Source organism: Hypanus sabinus, chromosome 20 (assembly GCF_030144855.1).
Source record: "Hypanus sabinus isolate sHypSab1 chromosome 20, sHypSab1.hap1, whole genome shotgun sequence".
Taxonomy (NCBI): Eukaryota; Metazoa; Chordata; class Chondrichthyes; order Myliobatiformes; family Dasyatidae; genus Hypanus; species Hypanus sabinus.
This window is the reverse complement of record NC_082725.1, coordinates 39414438-39440338: the sequence shown is the minus strand read 5'-3', so window position 1 is coordinate 39440338 and position 25901 is coordinate 39414438. Positions and strand designations below refer to the sequence as shown.

The 25901-nt window shown below is 38.7% G+C and overlaps 2 protein-coding genes across 3 annotated transcripts in view; one reads left to right on the top strand and one right to left on the bottom strand.

Annotated features, from left to right (window-relative positions):
- znrf2b (zinc and ring finger 2b) overlaps positions 1 to 6259 on the top strand; it is a 174571-nt gene extending 168312 nt beyond the window's left edge. The window contains exons 4-5 of the mRNA XM_059945368.1: positions 813 to 905; positions 4697 to 6259. Coding sequence (XP_059801351.1) covers positions 813 to 870 — 58 coding nt within the window. The 3' untranslated portion in view covers positions 871 to 905; positions 4697 to 6259. The remainder of the gene's footprint in view (positions 1 to 812; positions 906 to 4696) is intronic.
- Positions 6260 to 6387: 128 nt separating this feature from the next.
- The window catches only part of LOC132378443 (nucleotide-binding oligomerization domain-containing protein 1-like), a 45393-nt gene continuing 25879 nt past the window's right edge, over positions 6388 to 25901 (bottom strand). The window contains exons 8-12 of one of the 2 annotated variants that reach the window (XM_059945366.1): positions 22620 to 22703; positions 21278 to 21358; positions 20372 to 20455; positions 18142 to 18225; positions 6388 to 13725 (exon numbers count right to left, since the gene is read on the bottom strand). In XM_059945366.1, coding sequence (XP_059801349.1) covers position 13725; positions 18142 to 18225; positions 20372 to 20455; positions 21278 to 21358; positions 22620 to 22703 — 334 coding nt within the window. In that variant the 3' untranslated portion in view covers positions 6388 to 13724. The remainder of the gene's footprint in view (positions 13726 to 18141; positions 18226 to 20371; positions 20456 to 21277; positions 21359 to 22619; positions 22704 to 25901) is intronic. The other variant, XM_059945365.1, reaches the window with a different exon arrangement.

Genomic DNA, 25901 nt, shown 5'->3' with positions numbered 1-25901 from the left:
GTTTCATATCATTGACAAATGTGAAAACCTCCCATTTTCTTGGTCATTGACATAAATGATGAACAAGTGTGAGGCAAGATCTGATCCTTGTGCTAATCTACTAGTTACTTCCAGTATGAAAAGAACATATTCATTCCAATTCTTCTATGAGTCAACCAGTTTTCAATCCATTTTAACACACTTTTATTAATGATATGCACCAGCCTCCTATGTGGCGCATCATCAAATACCATTTAGAAATCTAAATGTGCTATTTGAAGGTTCCCCTCCATCAATTCTTCCCTGTTAAATCCTCAAAGAATTTGGATAAAATTGTCAAACATGACTCGCCCTTTGTAAAATCTTGTTGAGTGGAGTTAATTATATTCAGCTTTCCTAAACTATTCGATATTTCCTCTTCGATTACAGACTATAGCATTTTGCCAATAATAGCAAATAATGGACGCACCACCCTTCTGCATTGGACCTAACTCACTGTTCTCTCCAAATACCATGCAAAATCAATGCAATGTGAAAGTATTCATAAATACTCTAACATCCCTCAACAAAAGATGATAATGTCAGTAAATTAAATGCAATGATATGTTGCTATAAGATACATGCATGCATTTTTGTGAATTATTGCTTTGCCACTGCAGAGGAGTATGTTTCTCCACAAAGCTAGTTGTGTGATTACTCTACTGGGTCATCTGCCTTTCTGCAATTACGCAGGTTCTGAAAGGCCCCTTTCTTGTTCTTGCCTCCCTTTTCGTTGATGTCATTGTGTGAGTAAACTTGATCTAACATTGTATCTAATGTTTCTCTCTCACCAGATGTATAGACTCATGGTTTGAAGTCAATAGATCATGTCCTGAGCACCCATCAGATTAAAAAATGAAGTGAACCAAATGAGCTGTTGCTAAAAGGTAATATCTTTGTCTGTCTAGTATTCATAACATGCTCCATATCTCCAGCTGGCCTTTATTATCTATTGACTTTTCCATGCTTGATTGATGCTGCATTGGGCCATAAGTCACTTCGACTTATTGAGGTCTGTGGAAGGCTTTTTAAGGGAACCATGACAACATTTTGAGCTGTTAAAGTGTGATATTTTGTTAGTGTGTTTTAAAAGGATGCTGCTGTTATCTCGAACAATAAGCTCTCATTTAGAGTCAATATACCAGGTGAATTTGCCCTGTAAGTGTAAGTGATTCAGATTGGAAATCTGTGCATATATAGCATAACTAAATTGACGAGTGGGTCAAATTGGAAAAGGCTATGACGACAGTGCTTTATTTTTATTCATCTGTCAGGATCTACACCATGCTGGAAAGGCTAGCATTTACTCCCATTCTTGACTGCTCTTAAGGATTAAAAGATGGCCATTTATTTGGCATTTGTCATTTATCAGGGAGGGAATGATTGGACTCCTATTTTGGTTGAAACATTTGCTTCTATGTAATGTCCTAACCTGTTCTACTATTTTTGCTTCAGGCGCTTGACTTTATTTCTCCAGTAAATCTTGTTTACTAATGGGTATGTCATATGATAGTGTTATAGAATTATACAGCACAACCAGATCCTTTGACACAACATATCTAGGGTAACTCATTATGTACCTATTGATTCCAGTTTTATTTACTAGCACCTGGTCAATAGCTTTCTTGCCTTGGACACTAAGATCTTGCCCAGATGCTTCTTAGCTGTTGTATCTGCCTCCACCATTTTGTATTTTTTTTTACAAAACTACAAAAGTTTAAACACACAAAAGTACATGAAGTACAAACATCAAGTATTTATAAGACAGTGAACAAATTCAAATTAAAATATGATTATTACTATCTATAAAACAGACAATTCCCTGGGGGGACCCAGCATTTCTGGAAATCCCTTCACTGTGTCGATGTTGACCGCATGCTGTCTCTCCAAAGACATCCGGGCACAAACGTATCCCTGAAAGAGGGGCTCACCCGTTATTCCCAGGCAGTCTCATAACCCAAGGACTTACTAGGCCTGAGGCTGCTTGGCTTCCGAGATAGGACTTTCCAGGCTACTATGGCGATAAACAGTCCACCACTTTCTCAGGCAGCACATTGCATATTTCAACCACACTCCAGGATAAAATGAATTACTCAGGTCCCCATTTTCCTTTCAAAATCTCTTGCTCTTTATCTTTAATTTATGCCCTCTAGACTTTGATCCCTCTGCTGTGAGGAAAAGGTTTTTACTACCTACCCTATCTATGCTTCATAATTTTGTATGCCTCAAAGTCTCCAATTCCCCCTCAGCCTGCTCTGCTCCAAGGTAAACAAACCCAACCTATCCAGTTTGTTAGCTAAACTGCAATATTCCACCCTGAGCAACATCCTGCTGAGCCTCCACCGCGTACTCTGTGGTGCAATCTATTGCCTACGATGTGGCAACTCACTATTCCAACCGTAACCTATCCAGTGTTTTATACAGTAATACCAACATCTCCTCATTCTCATATTCTATGTGCTGGTCATTTGTCTTCTTCACTACTTTTTCCAACTATGCAACCAACCTCATGGGCCACCTACCTCCGTTGTTTCTCAATAATCTCTAGGGAAGTACAGTTCATTGTGCATGCTTACCCTTGTGTGACCTCTCCCATAATGCATCACCTCACACTTATTAGAATTAAATTTCATCTGCCATTGCTCTGTCCAATTCACCAGATGATCAATACCATTCTGCTGCCTTAAGGTGACCTTCCTCGCTGTCAACACCAATCAACAAAGTTCATGTCATCTGAAAACTTCCTGATCTTATTCCTTACATTCACATCAAATGCTTTTTTCCCCCTGCACAGTTAATGTGATTATATTAAATTTGTTTCCCATTTAATTTCCTGGAACACTCTGATTGTAACTAAAAAAAAGATCACAAAATATGAAATGATTCATTTGGTCCCAAAGCCCTTTTGTGTAGGAGGCGTGGTAGTGACAGATACTAGGCCCATTGTGTCTTTTTATGTTAATGCAGTATACAGATACTGATTTGGAGCTATGATAGCGATTGTGGTTAATCATTATGATAGACAGCATGACTACCTCTACAAATTATTTTTACAGCACTGCAGAAATTCATTTATCTAATAATGCTTTTCCCGCTAACTGAATGTTATCCAATTTGTCCAAAGGCCTGTGCACCAAGTATAGGAGGATCTCAGCAGGTGAGGCAGCATATATGGAGGGAAATGCCAGTGTTTCAGGCCAAGAACCTTCATCAGTCCTGTTTACATCCCTCCAAAGATGCTGCCCAGCCTGCTTTCTTCCAGCATTTGGTGTACATGGCTTAAGATTTCTAGCATCTTCTTGTGTCATCCAATGGCCCTTCAGTTATCTGATATATGTATGTGACTTCATTCAAGGATATTTTTCTTTACAGATATACAGGAAGACTATATGTAAGGGAGAAAGGGTTATGGGTATGGTTAGATAAAGGACATTTGACTAATGTTTATATGGATGCCAAACATAGGTGTGATTAGTTGGGCTTTTTCTATGCTGTATTTATTATTTAATTCTGTCTTTGCAGTTCTCTTTTAAAAATATGAGTTGGTACTGACATTGCTAATGAGTGAGGACCGCAGATGCTATTTATATGTCACCAGTCTGATTGGCTTAAGGCAATGAGCTGTGAAGTGCATTAGGTTGAACCTTCATTTATTTCAGAGCCAGCTCTGGAGTCTAACCTTTTAAAAAGTGATGTAGAGAAACACACAAAAATTGCCCAATGGTCTTCTAGAACATAGCACAGTACAACAATAATGTTCTTCAGTCCACAATATTGTGCTGACCTTTTAACCTACTCCAACCTAACTCTTCACACCTGCATAGCCTTCCACTTTTCTTTCATTCATATGCCTATCTAAGAGTCCGTTAAATATCCCTAATCTATCTGCTTCTACCACCACCCCATGGCAGCATATTCCATCAACCTCCGTGTATTTAAAAAAAAACACCTCTGATGTCCTCCCTATACTTTCCTCCAATCGCTTTAAAATTATATCTTCTCGTATTAGCCATTTCCACCTATCCACTCTATCTCTTATCATCATATACACCTTAGTCAATTCTCCTCACATTCTCCTTCACTCTAAAAAGTCCTAGCTCACTCCTGATACGTTTCCTCTGCACCTTCTAAAGTTTCCAAATTCTTCCTATAATGAGGCGATCAGAACAGAACACAAAATTCCAAGTGTGGTCTAACCAGGGTTTTATAGATCTGCAACATTACCTCATGGCTCTTGAACTCAATCCCCCGAAGGCCAACACACCATGTGCCTTTTTAACCGCCCTATCAACTTGCACGGCAACTTTGAGAGATGTATGTACATGGACCCAAAGATCCCATTTATCGTCCACTCTGCTAAGAATCCTGCCATTAACCCTGTACTTTGCCTTCAAGTTTGACCTTCCAGAGTGTATCACTTCACACTTTTCCGGGTTGAACTCTATCTGCCATTTCTTAGCTCAGCTCCACGTCTGTCAACCTCATTTTAACCAACAGCAGTCTCTTACACTACTCACAACACTGCCAAACTTCATGTCAACTGCAAACTTACTATCTTTTATCTTCTTATATATTTACTCTGTTTCTTGTTCAAGGTGGGAATGGTGATGAATTCTATCTGTATCAATGTCAGAAGTGCTAAGGAATGTTAAATTCACTGTTGTTGCTCTGTCATCAGGTTTTTCTGCCACTTCTGTAAATGGAACTAACAGTTCCAATAAACAGAGGCTGCGATTGAATTCCGAAAAGGTGAGGAAATGCTTAACAGAACGATGATCATTGCCACTTCCTCGGATTGCTGAATAAGAAAACTTACCTTCTCCTCTTTAAACATGGCGGCTACCGATTCAGTGATGCCACATCCTTCATATTTTCTGGATTATGTTTCAAAATGCCTGTCAGTAGGCTTTCTTGTCATTTGGACATTTTGTGCCACAGATATGTGAAAGACACACAACAATTAAACAAATTTTCTTTCTACAGCTGATGTTTAATTGTTTGATAATTAGTTTGTGCCTTTGACATTTTTAAAAACCAATTAATTTGTTTGTAATTAATTGTTTTTGGTACATTTATTTGCACTAATTGTGCTGCAATAGCCATTTGTGAGAGATGAGTGAATGAGTCACATTTGATCTTTCTAAAAACAAACTGAGTAGGATTATCAGTATCGTAGGATGCAACTTGACTTTCCACCTATCTCACACAAACACTCAAAGGAACTTCATTGAAGATACCAGCGAGCAATGGCATTCCTCCCAAGTTTCTGATGGCACTTGGAAAAGCTACAACTGAAAATGTGAATTTAAAGATTATTGGCACTTTGTTCACATGCTTATACGTGGGAAGAATGTCAGAATGGATTTCATTTCCTCAACCAGAAGAGGTGATTTACTATAACCCAGTGAACAAACTACCAGATCTCCTGGAGATCTTTAGTATTGGATGGCCTTCCAAAGACAATGATGCAATGGGGTAATGTAAATCCATTAGAACAGAATATATCTTCTCTCTGTTTTGGAATTGTAACAGCAATGCATTGACCAATCAGCCTGAGGAATCCTCGACACAGCGCCCAATGAATGAGAGCACAATGGAACATTGACTGCTTTCGGGCACTCTTTCTCCGAGATGGATTTAGTAGAAAATGCTAATGTTGCATTAGTATAGCAAAGGACTGAAGTTAAGACAAGTTGCTTGAGAAGCTGTTTCCCAAAATATGAACACTCATAGGAACAGAGTGCCAAAAGTAGGGAAGGTTTCAAATGAGTTCCTCCAACTTGCCACAAAAGAGAAAAAAATGTATGCTTACCAGCACCTCTCCTTGGTACCTAGCTACCACAAAGTCTTGCAGTAAAAAAAACTGAGCTATTTTAATTGGTAGCCGCTAATAATGTTATAAAAATCTTGTAAACTTTGCTCCACTATTAGGAGTGACCCTATCTCACCTCTGGGAGGAATAAGAGATGTTATCACAAGCAAATCAATGTTTAAAAAAATCAATAAATTGTTAATATGTAAAAACAAAGAAAAATTACTCTGTGCCTGCTTTGAAAAAAAAGGTTATACAGAACTAAAAATGAGCTGCTGAATATTTTGAAATTTTTTTTGTGATTTTTAAATCTCAGTGCGTTTATAGAAAAAATGCTTAAATCCGAAAGCTAACTGGTTAATAAAATGGACTAAAATTCTAAGCAGAGGTTGTTTAGTTGAGTTGTGTAATTAAAGAAATTTGTATTTATATGCTGCATTTCAAACTTTGTTTTACAGGTAATATGGTGCTGTTATTATTAATATGGTGGTGTTAATTATCACTGTTGCTGAACAACCTAGTGATCAGTTTTGCAAACAGCAAGCTCCCACCAATATAAATATCAAACAAGTTGATATGTTTTAGTTAAGTGATGTTGGTTGCAGAACATTGGGCCACCAGATCGACATTGCAGAGGCAGTATTTGGGGACACATATTTCAGCCTCATCTTGGCATCTGGAATGGTAACCATGAATTGCTAGATCATCATAAAACCCTCCTGATTCAATGCCTTATAGAGAATGAAATAAGCTACCATGACCTTATCGGGCTAGTAAGTGACTTTAACCCTGCTCTTAACTACTCTCTGAGATGTCCTTGCATGCAGCTCAGTTCAAGGACAAGGAGGAATGGTCAATATATGATGGGACTTGTCACCAATGTCCACAACCCACAAATGATTACATCTATATGAAGTGTCTCTGATGACAATTGTTCTAAAGTAGGTTTAGTGTGAGAAAGAGGACTGGGACCAGGATGAATGGTATAGAGCTAGCATAATCTCAGGCAGTATCCGTGTAGGTGGCGAAATTCAGGTTCATTTCAGTACATATTCAATTCAGCAAGCAAGTATTAGGACAAAAACTATCAGGCCACACCCTCCATTTTCTAGTGAGATTTAAAAAAAAAATAGCTCCACCTATAACTTCCAGGAGCTCTTTTTGAATTCTTCTGAATTACGGTGGTGCAGGAGACCAAAGTCAACAAAGGATAAATTGAAGTAAGCAGTTTCCTCGAGACCTCGTCTGGTAGGAACCACACACTGCTAAGAATCTAATAGAATAACAACTCAAGGCTGTGTGTATCCTTTTTCTGCCCTCTCTAGAGTCTTCAGCCATCAGTTGTTGCTAAAACTGTTCCTTGTGATTGATTGCTATTAAATTAGGAGCTGAAATTTACACAAGATCAGTGCTGTCTCTATCCATTAATTGACACTCTTTTCAGTGATTCCAAACTAGTCTGACTGGTTTCTGTGGCAGGTGCTTTAGCTAAGCAAAAGACAAATTTGAGATAACAGGTGTCAATGTTTAATGTTTTCTAAGCCAGCAAAGTGTTATGAAAGAAGAGTGGATCGGGCAGGGTTTAGAACTTAGAACAGTACAGGCCTTTTGGCCCATGATGTTGTGCCAACCTTGTAACTTTCTCCAAGATCAGTCGAACCGTTCCCCTCTTAGATAGCCACATGGATAACAGAAAATGGAGGGCTATCTCAGAGTCTCTTAAAAATCACTAATGTGTTTGCCTCTAACATCCCTGGTGGCATGTTCCTTGGACACAGAACTCTCTGTTTTAGAAAAACATTACCCCTATATTTTCCTACAATCACCTTAAAATTATGCCCTTTCATGTTAGCCATTTCCACCCTGAGGAAAAAATTGTTGGCTATGTACTGTATCTATGCCTCCTACACCCCTTTATCGTCACCTCCTTCCCTCTAAAGGGAAAAGCTCTAGCTCACCAAACCTTTCCTCATTAGACAAGTTCTCTAATCCAGGCAGCATTCTGATAAGTCTCCTCTTTACCCTTTCTGAAGCTTCCACATCTTTCCTATGATGATGCAACCTAAATTGAATGCAATATTCCACTGTGGTCTAACCAGAATTTTTTTTAGAGCTGCAACATTACCTCATGGCTCATAAACTCAATTCAGCTAGGCCAACACCCCATTAGTCTTCTTAACCACCCTATCAACTTATGTGGCTAATTTGAGAGATCTATGGACGTAGATCTCTCTGTTCCTCCACACTCCCGAGAATCCTTGCCAATAACTCTGTAATCTGCCTTCAAGGTCATCCTTCCAAAGTGTACTACTTCACAATTTTCCAGGTTGAACTCCATCTGCCCCTTCTCAGCCCAGCTCTGCATCCTATCAATGTCCAGCTCTGCAACCAATGAAAACCTTTTGTACTATCCACAACACCACCCACCTTCGTGTCATCTGTAAACCCTTGCCCTTCCTGTCCCATGTCATTTATAAAAATCACAAGTGCAGGGGTTCCTGAACCAGACCTCTGCAGAACACCACTGGTCATTGACCTCCGGGCAGAATACTGCCGCCCAGTGCCTTCTGTGGGCAAGCCAATTCTGAATCCAATTTGCGCAGAGAGAAACAGTTACATTTCAAGTCAATGAACTTTCATTAGATATGTTTTAATAGAAGGTCAAGGTCGTTGGCCCAAAACAATAACTCTGTTTCACTTACCACTGCCTGATCTGTTTAGTGTTTCATGTTGATGCAGTACTTTGCAATTCAATGTTGCAAATAAGAATGCATTAACTGAAAGCAGGAGTAGATTTTAAAATAAATTTTGCTAGACATCTTGATAAGTTTTAGATTGACTTAATGACCTCTGAACAGTAGAGTGGAGTCAAACAGTTGTAGGTTGCAGTCATTGATGTTCTATGATTTCTTTGACCTATTCCTTGCTTTTACAACTTCCTTAATCCTGGACTACATTTTCATGTTCCTCCATTTTAAACCATAAAGGGTTACGTTTGTGTACCAACGTGCATGTACATACACTTCAGCAATAAAGTAATAATATATTCACTACTTAAACATTGATCTAAAATAAATGAGATACTATTTTGAATATTGTTTATGTACAATTGAAAAAATCTACTCATTTTTTCACTTTTATTATATTACAGACTAGATGACATAAACCAGCACATAAACCAGAGTAAAGAGATTGCTGAATATTGTGCAGAGTTTTCAGAGTGTTGCAAGAAACATAATGTTGAATTACAGGAAGGATGTTAATAAGTTTGAAAGGTTGAATAGGTTAGGACTTCATTCCCTAGAAGAATGAGGGGAGATTTGATAGAGGTGTATAAAATTATGATGGGTATAGATAGAGTGAATGCAAGCAGGTTTTTTCCACTGAGGCAAGAGGAGAAGAAAACCCCTAGGTTAAGGGTGAAGGGGGAAAAGTTTAAAGGGAACATTGTGGGGGGGGCTTCTTCACACAGAGAGCGGTGGGAGTGTGGAATGAGCTGCCAGATGAAGTGGTAAATGTGAGCTCACTTTTAACAGCTAAGAAAAACTTAAGACGGGTACATGGATGAGAGGGGTTTGGAGGGATATGGGCCAGGTGCAGATCAGTGGGACTAGGCAGAAAAATAGTATGGCACAGCCAAGAAGGGCTGAAGGGCCGGTTTTCTGTGCTGAAATGTTTTGTGGTTCTCTGGTTGTAATAGTAGGTGATTTTAACTTTCCACATATTGTCTCCCATATTGTAAAAGGATTAGATAGGATTGAGTTTGTCATATATGTTCAGGAAGGTTTCCTTAATCAGTATATAGAAGTCCCAATGAGAGAGTGGCAATACTTGATCTCCTATTAGGGAATGAGAGGGCAGGTGACAGAAGTTTGTGCAGGGAAACTCTTTCAATCTAGTGATCACAATGCCATTAGTTTCAATGTAATTATGGAAAAAGATACGTCTAGTCCACAGGTTAAGATTCTAAATTGAAGGAAGGACAATTTTGGTGCTACAGGTGTCCCACACTTTACAAATGTTCACTTTACGCCACTTTGCTTTTACAAAAGACCTACATTAGTAACCTGTTTTCGCATTACAAAGCGGATTTTCACTTTTACGAAAATTTTTCCCATATAAATCAATGCTTCTTTGCTTTACGCCATTTTGGCTTAAGAAAGGTTTCATAGGAACGCTCTACCTTTGTAAAGGGGGGGGGGACACCTTTATCAGAAAGGATCGGGCAAATGTGGATTGGAACAGACTGTTTTCTGGCAAAGGTTAACTTGGTAAGTGTAAAGCCTTCAACAGTGAAATTTTGAAAGTACAAAGCATTTATGTGCCAGTCAGAATAAAAGGCAAGGATAACAGATTTAGGGAACCTTAGGTTTTCAAGGGATATTGGGCCCTGGTTAAGAAAAAAAAAGAGGTGCACAGCAGGTGTAAACAGGTAAGAATAAATGAGGTACTGGAGTATATAAAAATAAGAAAGAAATCAGCGTGGCTGACAGAAGGCATGCAATTGCTCTAGCAGACAAGGTGAAGGAGAATCCTAAGGGATTCTACAGATTATATTAAGTGCAAAAGGATTGTGAGGGACAAAACTGGTCCTTTGGAAGATCAGAATGATAATCTATGGGTGGTGCCAAAAGAGATGGGGGAGATTGTAAATGGAGTTTTTGCATCTGTATTTATTTGGGAGGCTGTCACAGAGTCTATAGAAACGAGGCAAAGTATAGCGAGGTCATGGATCCTATATTACAGAGGAGAGGGTGTTTCCTGATTGAGGCAAATTAAGGTGGACTAATTCCCAGGGCCTGATAAGGAGTTCTCTTGGATCCTGTGGGAGACAAGTGTAGAAATTGCAGGACCCATAGCAGAGACTGTTATAACATCCATAGCCATGGGTGAGGTACCAGAGGACTTGGAGGATAGCCAATGCAGTTCTGTTGTTTAAAAAATGTTCTCAGAATAAACCAATAAATAATAGGCTGATGAGTCTGACATCAGTGGTGGGTGTTACTGGGGGGGGGGGGAATTCTAAGGGACCAGATATATAATTATTTGGATAGACAGCAACTGATTAGGGATAGTCAGCATGGCTTTGTATATGGTAGGTCATGTCTAACTAATCTTATAGAGTTTTTTGAGGAATTTACTAGGAAAGTTGATGAAAGCAAGGCAGTGGATCTTGTCTATATAGACTTCAGCAAGGCTTTTGACAATGTCCCACATTGGACATTGATCAAGAAGGTTCAATCACTTGGTGTTCAAGATGAAGCAAATTGGATTAGACATTGGCTTTGCAGGAGAAGGCAGAGGGTGGTAGAAGATGATTGCCTCTCTGACTGGAGACCTGTGACTAGTGGAGTGCCACAGGGATCAGTGCTTGGTCTGTCATTGTTCGGCATTTATATCAATTATCTAGATGATCATGTGGTTAACTGGATGAGCAAATTTACAGATGACACCGATATTGGGGATGTAGTGGACAGTGAAGAGGGCTGTTAAAGCTTGATCTGGACCAGCTGGAAAAATGGACTGAGAGATGGCAGATGGAATTTAACGTAGGAAGTGTTGCTCTTTGGGAGGGCAAAACAGGAAGACGTTGGTGAGGCCTAATTTGGAGTAATATGTACAGTTTTAGTCACCTACTTACAGGAAACATGTAAAAACATGATTGAAAGAGTACAAAGAAAATTGACATGGATGTTGTAAGGACTTGAGCATCTAAATTACAGGGAGAGGTTGATTAGGTTAGTACTTTATTCCCTAAAACAGAAGATTAAGGGGAGATTTGATTGAAGTATATAAAATTACGAGGGGTATAGATAGGGTAAATGCAAGCAGGTGTTTTCTACTGAGATTAGATGAGTGTTCAGCTGGGGGTCATGGATTAAGGGTGAAAGCAGAAGCGTTTAAGGAGAACATGAGGGGAAATTTCTTCACTCAGAGTGTGGTGAGAGTGTCGAACGAGTTGCCAGTGCTAGTGGTGGATGCAATTTTGATTTTTAATGTTTGGATAGTTATATAGATGGAGGGGGTATGGAAAGTTACGATCTTGTTGCAGGTTGGCAGTTTAAATGGTTCGACATGGACTAGATGGGCTGAAGGGCCTACTTCTGTACTGTAGTTTTCAATGAATCTATCACATCTGCCAATGTGGTAGAAAACAATAGAGTTCCACATGATTTACTGAATAGTAACTGTAACTCTGTTTTCAAAAGTTTCCATCATTGACATGGAACTACTTGCGTAATTATTGCATATTTATAATTAATATCATTACTTTCACAGCCTCAATGTGAGTAGCTAAGTGAATATGAAAGTGAGTTGGGTGCAACTAACTAGTTGGATAAAGAAACTAAAGGAACTCAGATTGTCCTCCTTAGAACTGTTAAGGTTTAGGGAAATTGTGGTTGAGGTACTAAACAAGTAGCATTTACTTTCAGTGGCAAAAATGATACAAATAAAGCAAAACAAACCAGGAGCCACAAGGAAATACTTGCAGAAGTTTTAAAGGAAGCAGTGTTTGGAAAATCTTTCGAAAGATGAAGTGAATACGTAGAAAGGAAAGTTTTGAAGGATTGGATTGGGTGGCCTTTTGGGCTCTCCGGTTTTCTCCCACATTCCAAAGACGCACGGGTTAGAAGGTTAATGGGCAAGTGGGTGTAATTGGGTGGTGTGGGCTCATTGGGCCAGAAGGGCCTCTTACTGAGTTGCATCTGTAAAAAAAAATGTTGAGACAGTTGTGAGGTGGGGCAAACTGGTACAGGCATAATAGAGCAAGTGACCTTATTTTCTGCTGTATTATTATTTTAATAACAACACAAGGTGCTACAGCCATTTAATTTAAGCCTCTTTGCCTGACATTGTGTTTGTACATATGCAAAGTACACCTTTCAATCATGGCTCCAAAGTACTTTTTAACACGACTAGAAGAGAAGTTATTCATCCAAGACAGAAAAAATTCTCCATGTGCAATTAGACTACTAGCTTGTATTGAACCTTCATGGCCATTATCAGATTCAAATCTGCTCTAAGACCTTCTTAGGTAAAGAGTCATTTCTTCTATTAACACCTTGCTAACATGAGAAATTTATTCTAATGTAATTTGATGAGCTCTCCCTGGTACTCTAGGGACTGTTGATGCTGTCTTGGTCTCAACTGGGTGCTCATCTGAAATTCAGCACTGAAAGAAGATAAGAATATAACTAACTTCCGAAAATGCTTGAACATAGTGAAGAAGGTAAACATTTCTTTACTAATACAGATCATCAGTAGCATTGTACACTTCATAAGCATTGAACTGACTGCAATTCCTGTTTAATGGAAGAAATGCAGTGGCCAGTTTTCACAAAGCAAGGACCTACTGTAAAATGTTGATTATTTTTCAGCTCATCCTTGAAATAATATCCAAGAAGGCAGAAGCAGTCTTGGTTACTCTATCAATTAAAAGAGATTATGTCCTTCACAGCAGCACACGTCCATCTCAAACATACACCTGAGTTTCTAGTGACGGGCTTGAACCAATGAGCTTCTGATTCAGACGTGAGAACACTTTCCAAGCACTGTCTAGATGACAATGCGTTTTTCTTCCGTAAGGTGCTGGACATCATTTGGCAGAATTTGATTATCCTTCAGACTGGAGAGGGAACAACACAATATTTCAGAATTGCTAGTAGTTACTTTACTCATAAATCAGAAACTTGAGAAGCCAGTCATTGCCACACCCAAATGAACTTCACTATCATTCAAACTGCCTTTCTGAGGACTTATTTTTGGCTTGAAATGCTGTTGTTTGCTTCAATTGTTTGCATGACTTGTATTTTTTTCTCTTGCACATCTTGTAGATCTTTTATTTTTTTTTATTCCCTTTTTCTCTTTAATTTCGTTTCTTGCTTTGTGGCTATCTGTGAGAAAACAAATTTCAAGTTTGTATATTTTATACATGCTTTAATAAATGATTTATGAATTTAGGAGCATATGGGATATTTTCCATTTTTTTCAATAGAAAAGCTCATAATATATTGCAATGTGCAATAGCATTTAATAATTAATGTTCTATTTATATCCTCCCAAATGGCTGACCTGTGAGTTTGCTCCTCTGGCAGGTCTAACTACAGCCAATTCATGAAACCTCTGGCAAAGGCTGTGTCTAATTGAATCATTTTTACTAGCATTATTTGTTCTTGCTCTTGTAGTCTGTAAGCTTTCCAGTGAACATCAAGCTCACTGGTTTAAAGGGATTGTTGCTGTTGAGTGCCGTTAAGTCATTGTCGACTCATGGCAACCCGATGGATAGTGTAATTGTCCATAGGGTTTTCATGGCAAGATACAGAAATAGGTCGCAAGGCTTTTCTTCTGCGGAGATACTGCTGCTGCCCAGGTTGGGGTGGGTAGCAGTTCCAGTTATCTTGATCAGCTAGTGCTGTACTCAGAAACAAGCAAAGACGGACAATGGAAGCTAAGGAGTTCAGGGAAGGGAATAGTAATGTCCTGAAACATATCCACATTATAAAAGAAGAGGTGTTGGTGGTCTTAAGATGCATAAAAGCAGATCAATCCTCAGGGCCTGACTAGATGCATCCAAGGTGCTGGGGAAAGCAAGGGCAGAGATGTCTGGGACCCTCAGAGATTTTTGTGCCTTTGTTTGCTGTTGGTGAGGTATCCGAAGACTGGTGAGTGGCTAGTCTTGTGCCTTCGTTCAAGAAAGGATGCAAGGACAAGCCAGGGGGCTACAAACTGGAGAGCTAATCATCAGTCATAAGAAAGTGACTGGAAGGCATTTTGAGATGCAGGATCTATGTAGAGTTGGAAAGGCAAGGGAGTGTTTAGGAATAGTGTGGCTTTCTGCATAGGAAATCATGTCTCAAGTTTTTTTTTTGAAGAGGAGCCAAACAGGATTGGCGAGAGCAGGATGTTAGGTGGTTGCTATGTGGAATTTAGCGGGGCCTTTTTACAAGGTCCCCCATGTTAATCTGGTCTGAAAGGCTAGACCACGGAGAGCTAATAAATTGCAAACAAAATTGGCTTAGTGGTAGGCAACAGTGCTAGTGGACAGAGAGTGGTAGTGGAGGGTTGTTTTCCAAAGTGAAGGCCTGTCACCTCAAGGATCTGTAGTGTGTCCCTTGGTGTTTGTCATTTTTTTATTAATGGTTAGGATGAGTAAGTAGATGACATAATTAATAAGACTGCAGATGGCACAGAAATTAGTGGTGCAGCGGACAATGAAGAAGGTCATCTAATTTGCACAAGAGCTAGATTAGAAAGTGGGCCAAGGAATTTAAATGAGAAATGTGAAATGATGCATTCTGGGAAATTAAACCAGGTCGCCAGATACAGAGTGAATGGAAGGGCTCTGAAGAATGTTATTGAACAGGCAGACATAAGGCATAAGTATATAGTTCCCTGAAAGCAGCAGCATGGACAGACGGTGGTGAAGAGGGCATGTAGCATGCTTACCTTCATTAACCAGGCATTCAGGAGATGGGCCATGGTGTACAGCTGTACAGTCATTGGTGAGACCACACTTGAAGTGTTATGTGCAGTTCTGATGACCACACAATAGGAAGGATGTGATCAAGCTAAAGTGGGTGCAAAAGTGATTCACAAGGATTTTGGTGCTGGACTGGAAGACTTGAGTTATAAAGAGAGATTGGGCAAGGTTTTACCCTGAATGTAGGAGGCTGAGTTTGTGGAGTGACCTTATGCATAAAATCATGAGGGGCAATAGAAAGGGTATGTGGTTGGTATTTTCCCTTCATGCTAGAGAATTTAAAATGAGTGCAGATATTTAGAAGGTGAGAGTGAGAGGAAAGATCTAAAGGGGATCTAAGGAGCATGATTTTCCACACAGCATGTGGAACAAGCTGCCAGAGAGAGTCACCATTTACAATATTTAAAAGACATTTAGACAGGTATGTGGGTAGGAAATGTTTAGAAGGATATTGGCCAAATGCATGCAAATTGGGCTACTCTGGAAGGCACCTTGGTTTTCATTTACAAGTTAGACTCAACATGTTCTCACATTGTATAAATTAACACCCCATGACTCATTGTTTTGTAGAGTCCAGGAATTGAAAATTAATTCTCCTGCTGGATGCTACAAGCAGTCTTGCAAAATCTTTATTTTTATTATGCTGCCTTTTCATTCCCTTTGCATTATTTCTAATGATTTGTGGAATACAGTGGATTCTGGTTAATTAGGCCATCAATTAATCAGGCAGCCATTATCTGGGACAACTCTTAAAGAACAAAGACTAATTGAGAAAGTAGACATGAGATTGTTGCAGAACAGTTTCTAGCTAGCATCAGTTGCATGTGCTTGTGTTGTAGTATCCATTTTGGGCCAAAGAGCACCAATTCAAAAAGCAGTGGTTTTTGATAGTTTTGTTTTTTATTTTGAATTTCAAAAAATTCAGACTCTTGGCAAGATGTCATGAAAAGATTTGAAACTAGGCAAAAAAAAAATCATACGCAGGATGAATTCCTCCATCGATAACTACTAGGAATTAATTCACAGTTTTATAGTACTGTAGAAGTATTGGTAGTGTTCTAATTTGTTCGATATTCAATTGAAATACATAACTTGTTACTCAGTTAAACAGTAGTTTGTCTTTCTTTATACCTTTAAGTATTTCCATGAAACTTCACTTAATTGGGACAAAATATACTGGTCCCAAGTTCCACAGTTAACTGGAATCCATTGTATTAGAAATGAGGTGAGAGAGCAATTCTATATGATAGTCAAGTAGATACCAATTAGCATGTGATGAGGATAGGCATCTCTGGCAACATTTCATTTTACATTTGCCCCATCAAGTCTATTGTTGTTGTCCCATTATTTTCAATCCTCTTTACTAGCAAGAGTCTGGGTGTGGAGATCATAATGATGTTATCTCCAAGGACAACATGAGTGAATCTGCAGATGCTGGAAATAAATAAAAAAACACGAAATGCTGGCAGAATTCTGCAGGCCAGACAGCCTGATGAAGGGTTTCGGCCCGAAACGTCGTTATTACCTCCTCCCATAGATGCTGTCTGGCCTGCTGAGTTTTGCCAGCATTTCGTGTTTTTTTTATCTCCAAGGAACTGTATAGTCAATACTGGTCAATTTATCACATGTAGAACCAGCTTTATGATAAACGCAACAACACTTGTGTTGCATGTGTCATAAAGTTACTTCTACATGAGATAAAGTACTGTGATTCAGGGTTATGATACACTGGACAAATTACTTTAGGCCAGCCTTGGTGCTTTTACATACATACATTAATATATATATATATAAAAAATTCCATGAAGAGTAGAACCTTATTTTGAACCATTCTAAAAAATGTATACCCCTTCAACTCATTTGCTTTACTAGAAGGGCAAAAGATAACCCATTCTGTGGATTCTGTCCTGAAGTGCTCAAATGCCTGTTGATGGACAGACTTTGGAATGCAATTTTTTTTCAAAAAAAATTTAACTAAACCTGTACTATATGATTTCAAAGTAATTTAAAAATAACTTTTTATAAGTTATCTCCTGATTTAGTTGAGCAATGTGACAAAGGGGGAGCTATGATAGGATTTATATAGAAACCTTGAGCTTGTCTAGTGCATCAGTTGGTATAGGTGTGGGTAGTGCTCTATGACCAGAATGTATCCAGTTCAATTCTTTGTCTATGCAATCAGTTTCAAATGAACACACTGTAGGAAACAATTTAATGAAACATGATTGTGGTCCTATAACTTCATTGCTTGACATTTGGTCAAATTATATGTTTTTGATACAAGTTGGAAAGCAATAATTAATGGTACACAATTGATCTAATGGTACACAAGATTTTAAAAATTGCTTAAAAATAAGATTTAAAAAGTTTGTTGTTTTGAGCACTGCAGGTTAAAAAGTTTGTCTTTCAGACAGACAACATATATCATTGTATTATGAAAAGAACAGTAATTACAATTCTTCACATGCTTTTCTGGGAGAATAATGTGAACTAGTGGGATATGACTCCTGCATCTTGTGAAAATGATCTTTCAACTCAGGGCTAAATAACCTGCTTTCAATTTTCTGATTGTAAGAATCACAGAAGTATTAGCCTCTGTACTGCTAAACTAGATGACAATGCTCCCACTCTAATTACAGTTCCATAACCTGGACGAAGAATGAGCCAGCAAGAAATCCAGGATATCAATGTTGACATTGCCATTACCTATCAATATCTTCAAAATTTAAAAAAAATCTGCTGAAAATTGACCAAATAACAGATTTGCCTTGCTTCATTCAGTAACATTTTTATCAGGCAGATGCAAATTTCACTGGGAGTTTTGCCTTACCAAATCTCATCTATTGTTGTATTCCCTTTGAGTGACTGGAGGAGATGTGCAGCCCCTTTGGATGTTATCTTGTTTTCATTCAGCCTGTGAAGAATTCACCATATATATTGGTAATTTGTCGCACTCACACTATGCACTTGATAAACTAAAGCTCACTGAGGAAATGAATCTTGCAAATTTTCCCTTTGCAGTACTGCTTGCTTACTTTTAGCTATGGCAATGTATTGCCTTCTTAGAAGTAAACAAGCAAGTAAACGTGCATTGAGAAAGCCATTAATACAAGCAAGCACACATATAAAGTAAATCAGCTTGGGAATTCATCTCCCATAATCTGGTGGTAACGTTATTGCAATCTGGCAGGAAAATAATATTAGGAGCCTATTTGGTGTAAAATACATTGGTCCAGAGACAACTTCAGATGACAATGTCTGGGCACACAAATGAGGGACAAGTTTTTAACCTCAATGATGAGTTCCAGGTTCTACAGAGACTGGGCTGCAGTCTCCTATAAATATGGTCAGAGAAGCATCACTAAGTGGGCTGGTGTTGGTGTCACAATTACAGAAGGGAGAGGAATCAGAGGCAGTGGTGGGTATTGAAGACACTCTTTCCTGATGAATACTCCAATGTTATGTTACCTTTTTGCGTATATTCCATATATCCCAGACTGGCATAGAACTGGGACCTGAAACGTGTTTACATATCCGGTATATTGAAGGTTACTGAACATGATAGGTACAGCACCTCCAGTTAAAAATGTAAAACTTTACCCAGTGTTTTAAGCCTTTGTAATCAAGGCAATGCTCCAAAAAAAGAAGTGAGGAGAGCCTATATGGATCATGATCATAATCAGGAAGATGTGTACAGTGGACAACGATGGACAACTATTTCCACTGAATGAAGATAAGAGATGAATTCATAACCAAGAAATTTTTTAAAAAATCTGCAGCGAAAGGGTAATTTAAAACCTGCTGAAAGTACAGAATTGATACGTTTGTTTAGAAATTATTTAGATAGTTATTTAAAAAGTAAAGAATAGAGGACACAAAAATTAGTAGGAAGGGACTGGGCAACAATAGGTGGGGAGCAATCATCAAACTAGGCAGAGTGTAAAAAAATGTAACAGCAGTGGATGTTAAAGGTTTTGGTCATTCTTTAATGAACAACATTTAAATAATGCAGGAGAAGGGAAAAGCTGGCTCATCCACTTATCTCTGAAATAAATTCAACTGCCTTAAAGAAGAGGGCAGAGAACGAAGCAGCAGGTATAGTCTGCTGTAGGAAGTCAAGAACAGGATTACAGGAAATAGGGGTAATTCAAAGGGGATCAGTAAAGAGATAGGTGTGAACATACTGACAAGGCAGAGCCAACTTTGGTGTTCTACATTTGATGGAATTAGGATGTAAATAGGCAAGTCAATGCAATGGGCAAGGGTGTGCCAGAACTCAGTTCAGTTAGAGCCTAAGCATTTTCCGTGCTATGACATTCCATGATTTGCATAACTAGAGATAAAGATATGAGGGGGAGCTGCTATTTGTAAATCAGGAGGTGAGCAGAGTGGGTTAGATGATAGGAACATGCTCCAGTCCATTTGGTCAATGCCAGCACATTTGCCAAGTATTTCATACTGTCATTGAGAAGGATAATTACCTACAGAATTATCAGAAACTGCAAGCAGTAGTGTAATAACAGGGACAGGAATATATTCTATTCTTAAATACCACTGCACATTAAACATTAAGCTTGCTTTCCTGTATAGTAGATTCAGGTCAGACTTCTAAAGATCAAATTCTTGATCCAGTGAAGAAATGTACCACCTCACATGTACTCTTTTTATATGCTCCCCAACTTTTACGCTATCTGGCTCCTCTCTTCATTGTTCTGTGAAATGCCTTGGTACTTAGCATTATAGTTATACTCTTCGATGATTTGGAAGTAAATGAGCATATATAAATTGTCATAGGTACAGTCAGTCAGAAGTTGCCTTTGAGGTAAGTTCCTGGGAATTGTAACAAAGAAACATTTTCTATTCCATATGAGTGACATCTATGCTTGGTGAGATAGTTAGAAACAAGTGGGAGCCTGATAGCTTTCTAGCCTAGCAAACAAAACCAAAATTCTTCCTTTATGTTTTCTTTAATAGTCATGTACTAGGTTGATTTACTGTATATTAGAATATCACCCTGTGGCATTATTGCAACTCACAAAAGGATGCAAATCAAATACTACCATAACTTTTCCAAAGAGACGTTCACTCTCAGCATTTCACCAAAGCTTTCAGCTGCTTCATCATCCAGTTCATTTTGTGTCAACCTGCAAATTGGAAGGCAGAATATTGTATTGGAATCTCAATACCAAGGTTCTTGGGCTTATTGACCAGGCTGTTTCTAATTTGTTGTGGAAGTGATGTACAATTAGTCATAAATTTGGAGTATTTATTACTTACGACATGCCATAAGGTAGATTAAAATTAGTACGTCACTTCTGTAGAATTGATCACATCTAGTTATAACATGCATAACATTAAAACAGAGTGCTAATCCATTTGTTTGTGTTACTAATCCCTTTTAAGGAAGAATTGGAGACTATGCCCCCGAGTTCTTGACTCTCCAGCCATGGGAAACAAACTTCCAACATCCATCCTGACAAGGATTTCATGTTTTAATGAAAACACCTTTTATTCTATTACATTTACAGGAATATAATCCCCTTTTTGAGCTTTCCTAACAGGACAGACTCTCATTCCCAGTAATTCTATCTATTAGCTCTTCATTTTGCCATCTCTGACACAACTCACAATTGCTTCAAGTTAGATATTCCATTAAATTAATTTGTCAATTATGCATTTAATCTTTATTGCAAGGTGACTCTATGCTTACTAAAATAATGCTGTTAATTAACACATAGCAAATATTTCTAATAAGTGCCGCCTTAATTTAACTCTACTGAATTTCTGAATATCAGAAAAAAATCAGATGAGCTGCTAAAAACGAAATTTCCATAAACATTTAATTCTGGTTATGAACTATATCAGTACTTGACAGGACTAATTTCAGGGTAAATAATCAAATAGCTGTACTCTGCCCTTAGTGATGTCTGCAATTGCTGAACATCGGTGTAAATGCTTGTTTTTACCAGAATATCTTCAATGTGTTGTTGTTGCAGAGTGCCTTGGCCAAGTGTTGGCTGCCCTTCGAGATCCCGTTTGCTGCAAGGCTGGGCAAATACAGACACAATTCACTAACTTTCTTTTGCACTGTATGAAGGCCAATACATTGATGTAAAAAACTAAAATCAGTTTAAAATAAAGGAACAATAAAGTACATCCATATAGCACCTTTAAAATAATATCATATTCCAGTGTGGTTTAAAAAACATTAACAACTATCTTTGGACAGCAAACCACATTTTAAAAAAAATGATATTCATGTAGGTTTCTAAATGGTTGGTTAAAAGGTAAGTCTTTAAGAAGAAAACTATATTTTCACTGAATTCTCAGAAGTTGGTGGTCAAAATGATTGTAGATTTTTGTAAACCCTCAAATTTACAAAGGATTACATATGGAATGCCAGGAGAATATTAAAATGATAATGACAGCATCAATTGTAAATTTAATTATTACAAACTGAATATAACTGCTGAGAATTCAGTCAAAATATGGTAAATAAATAACAGCACATTCATTAGAACTAGCTGACTTTCAGTGCTTAATTACCTTAATCATTTTGTGACAAATTCCTGACACTTCCACATGAAATATTAATTAGCAGTATGCTAGTGTACTTATTACATTATCAAAGTAGTTATCCAGAGAATGCAATTTTGAATGCAGCAAGAGAGTTTGAATTTATTTTTAAACTAACACAGGAAATAAAATGGTGTGTGCAAGACTGATGAGGAAATTGTCAGATGATGAAACTTCAACTAGTTATTAGAAATGGCATTTTAGAAGGAACCCCATAATTCCTTTCTAGTTTAAAGTATATATGACTCAGTTTCACAATGACAAATAGCAGGAACAAGCCATTTGTCCACTCAGTTCCATTTCATCATTTAATAAGAGCATGGCTTTCCTTTACCTTAGCACCATCTTCTTGTAGTGACTACTTAATATGCAAAAATCTACTGATTTATCTTGAATTGAACATATCAGCTGCTGAGTTTCCATTGCCCTCTTGAATAAAAAATTCTGAAGGCTCACCAACCTCCTAGCTAAACAAATTTCTTCTCACCTCAGTTCTGAATCACTGGTCTCTTATTTTGACACCATAATTGCCCCCACCTCTCCAATCACCCAGTCTAGGGGAATTATCAATCCTGCAATTATCTGTATCATTCCGGTCTAGTTCTGTAAGTTGTTTAAATGAAATCACTTCTCATTCTTCTCAACACTAGTGAGCACAAACCTAGTCTAGTTAATCCCTTTTTATAGGATAAACCCTCATACCAGAAGTTTTGCATGTAAATGTTGTATTACCTTAGAGTTTTCAAACTGTGATGATTTGTTAATGCTTCTGCAAAGGCTTCAGCTCCTTTGTCTCCTAACTGATTTCCCCAGAACCTGGCAATCATTAAACTTTTACATTATTTTGGTGAATTGCATGAAATTTATAAACTGGAAGTAAAATGAAAAATAATTAGTTTTTTTCAATAATATAATTAATCTTCAATACAATAGGTTTTCAATTATATAAATATTTATTCATATCTATAATTTTTCATATCAGAATATCCTTAAATGTTTTTTGAACTTTTTGAAGAGCAGCAGCCAGCAAAATTAATACTATTTTATAGACAATAGACAATAGGTGCAAAAGTAGACCTTTCGGCCCTTCGAGCCCGCTCCGCCATTTTGAGATCATGGCTGATCAATTACTATCAATACCCGGTTCCTGCCTTGTCCCCATATCCCTTGATTCCCCTATCCATAAGATACCTATCTAGCTCCTTCTTGAAAGCATCCAGAGAATTGGCCTCCACTACCTTCTGAGGCAGTGAAATCCAGACCCCCACAACTCTCTGGGAGAAGAAGTTTTTCCTCAACTCTGTCCTAAATGACCTACCCCTTTTCTCAAACCATGCCCTCTGGTACTGGACTCTCCCAGCATCTGGAACATATTTCCTACCTCTATCTTGTCCAATCCCTTAATAATCTTATATGTTTCAATCAGATCCCCTCTCAATCTCCTTAATTCCAGCATGTACAAGCCCAGTCTCTCTAACCTTTCTGCGTAAGACAGTCCAGACATCCCAGGAATTAACCTCGTGAATCTACGCTGTACTTCCTCTACAGCCAGGATGTCCTTCCTTAACCCTGGAGACCAAAACTGTACACAATACTCCAGGTGTGGTCTCACCAGGGCTCTGTACAAATGCAAGAGGATTTCCTTGCTCTTGTACTCAATTCCCTTTGTAATAAAGGCCAACATTTCATTAGCCTTCTTCACTGCCTGCTGCACTTGCTCATTCACCTTCGGTGACTGATGAACAAGGACTCCAAGATCTCTTTGTATTTCTCCCTTACCCAACTCTACACCGTTTAGATAATAATTTTCTTATTTATTCATTTATGGGATGTTAAAAATTGTCAGCTCAGCCAGCATTTATTGCCCATCCCTGGATGCCCTTGAGATGATGGTGATGAGCTGCCTTCTTGAACCGCTGCAGTCCCTGAGGTGTGGGTACACCCACAGTGCTGTTAGGGAGGGAATTCTATGATTTTGACCCAGTGACAATGAAGGAACAGCGATACGTTTCCAAGTCAGGATGGTGAGTGACTTGGAGGGGGATTGTTTCCAAGTCAGGATGGTGAGTGACTTGGAGGGGGATCGTTTCCAAGTCAGGATGATGAGTGACTTGGAGGGGGATTTCCAAGTGGTGGTGTTCCCAGGTTTTCTGCTGTTCTCGTCCTTCTAGATGGTTGTGGTTGTGGGTCTGGAATGTGCTGTCGTAGGAACTTTGGTGTGTTGTTGCAATGCATCTTATAGATAGTACACACTGCTACAACTGTTCGCTGATGGTGGAGGGATTGGATGCTTGTGGAAGGGGTAGCAATCAAGTGGGCTGCCTTGTACTGGATGGTGTCAAGCTTCTTGAGTGTTGATGGAGCTGCACTCATCCAGAGAGTGGTGAGTATTCCATTACACTCCTGACTTGAGCCTAGTGGATGGTGGACAGGCTTTGGGGAGTCAGGAAGTGAGTTACACATCACAGGATTCCTAGCATTTGACCTGCTCTGGTAGCTACAGTGTTTATATGGCTGGACCAGTTCAGTTTCCTGTCAATAATAACCCCCAGCATGGTGATAGTAGGTGATGGTGACGCTACTAAATGACAAGGTGTGATGGTCATTGCCTGGTACTTGTGTGGCTTGAGTGTTACTTGTCAGCTCAAGCTGGATATCGTCCAGGTCCTGCCGCACTTGGGTATGAACTGATTCATTATTTGAGGAGTCACAAATTGTGCAAAACTTTGTGCAGTTCTCTGTGAATATCCCCACTTCTGACCTTATGATGGAAGGAAGGTCATTGATGCAGCAGCTGAAGATGGTTGGTCCTAGGAGACTTCCCTGAGGAACTTCTGCAGTAATGTCCTGAGGATGAGATGATTGACCTCCAACCACACAACCATCTACCTTTGGGTCAGGTATGATTCCAACCAGCAGAGGGTCCCCCTGCACCCCACAATTCCCATTGACTCCATTTTAGCTAAGACATCTTGATGCCATACTCGGTCAAATGCTGCCCTGATGTCGAGCTTGTTTGTGTTAATAGTGCTGAGTATTAAATGTTTCCCTGGACAATCCTTTTACTCTTCATGTTCCATATTATTGCTAAACTAATACCTGATATAACCATATAACAACTACAGCATGGAAACAGACCATCTTAGCCCTTCTAGTCCGTGCCGAATGCTTACTCTCACCTCGTCCCACCAAACTGCACTCAGCCCATAACACTTCATTCCTTTCCTGTCCATATACCTATCCAATTTTACTTTAAATGACAATATCGAACCTACCTCTACCACTTCTAGTGGAAGCTCGTTCCACACAGCTACCACTCTCTGAGTAAAGAAGCTCCCCCCTCATGTTACCCCTTAACTTTTGCCCTTTAATTCTTAAATCATGTCCTCTTGTTTAGATCTCCCCTACTCTCAATGGAAAAAGCCTATCCATGTCAACTCTATCTATCCCCTTCATAATTTTAAATACCTCTATCAAGTTCCCCCTCAACCTTCTATGCTCCAAAGAATAAAGACCTAACTTGTTCAACCTTTCTCTGTAACTTAGGTGCTGAAACCCAGGTAACATTCTAGTAAATCTCCTCTGTACTCTCTCTATTTTGTCGACGTCTTTCCTATAATTCGGTGACCAGAACTGTACACAATACTCCAAATTTGGCCTCACCAATGCCTTGTACAATTTTAACATTACATCCCAACTCCTATACTCAGTACTCTGATTTATAAATGCTAGCATACCAAAAGCTTTCTTCACCACCCTATCCACATGAGATTCCACCTTCAGGGAACTATGCACCATTATTCCTAGATCACTCTGTTCTACTGCATTCCTCAATGCCCTACCATTTACCATGTATGTCCTAGTTTGATTAGTCCTACCAAAATGTTTCACCTCACACTTATCAGCATTAAACTCCATCTGCCATCTTTCAGCCCACTCTTCTAACTAGCCTAAATCTCTCTGCAAGCTTTGAAAAACTACTTCATTATCCACAACGTCACCTGTCTTAGTATA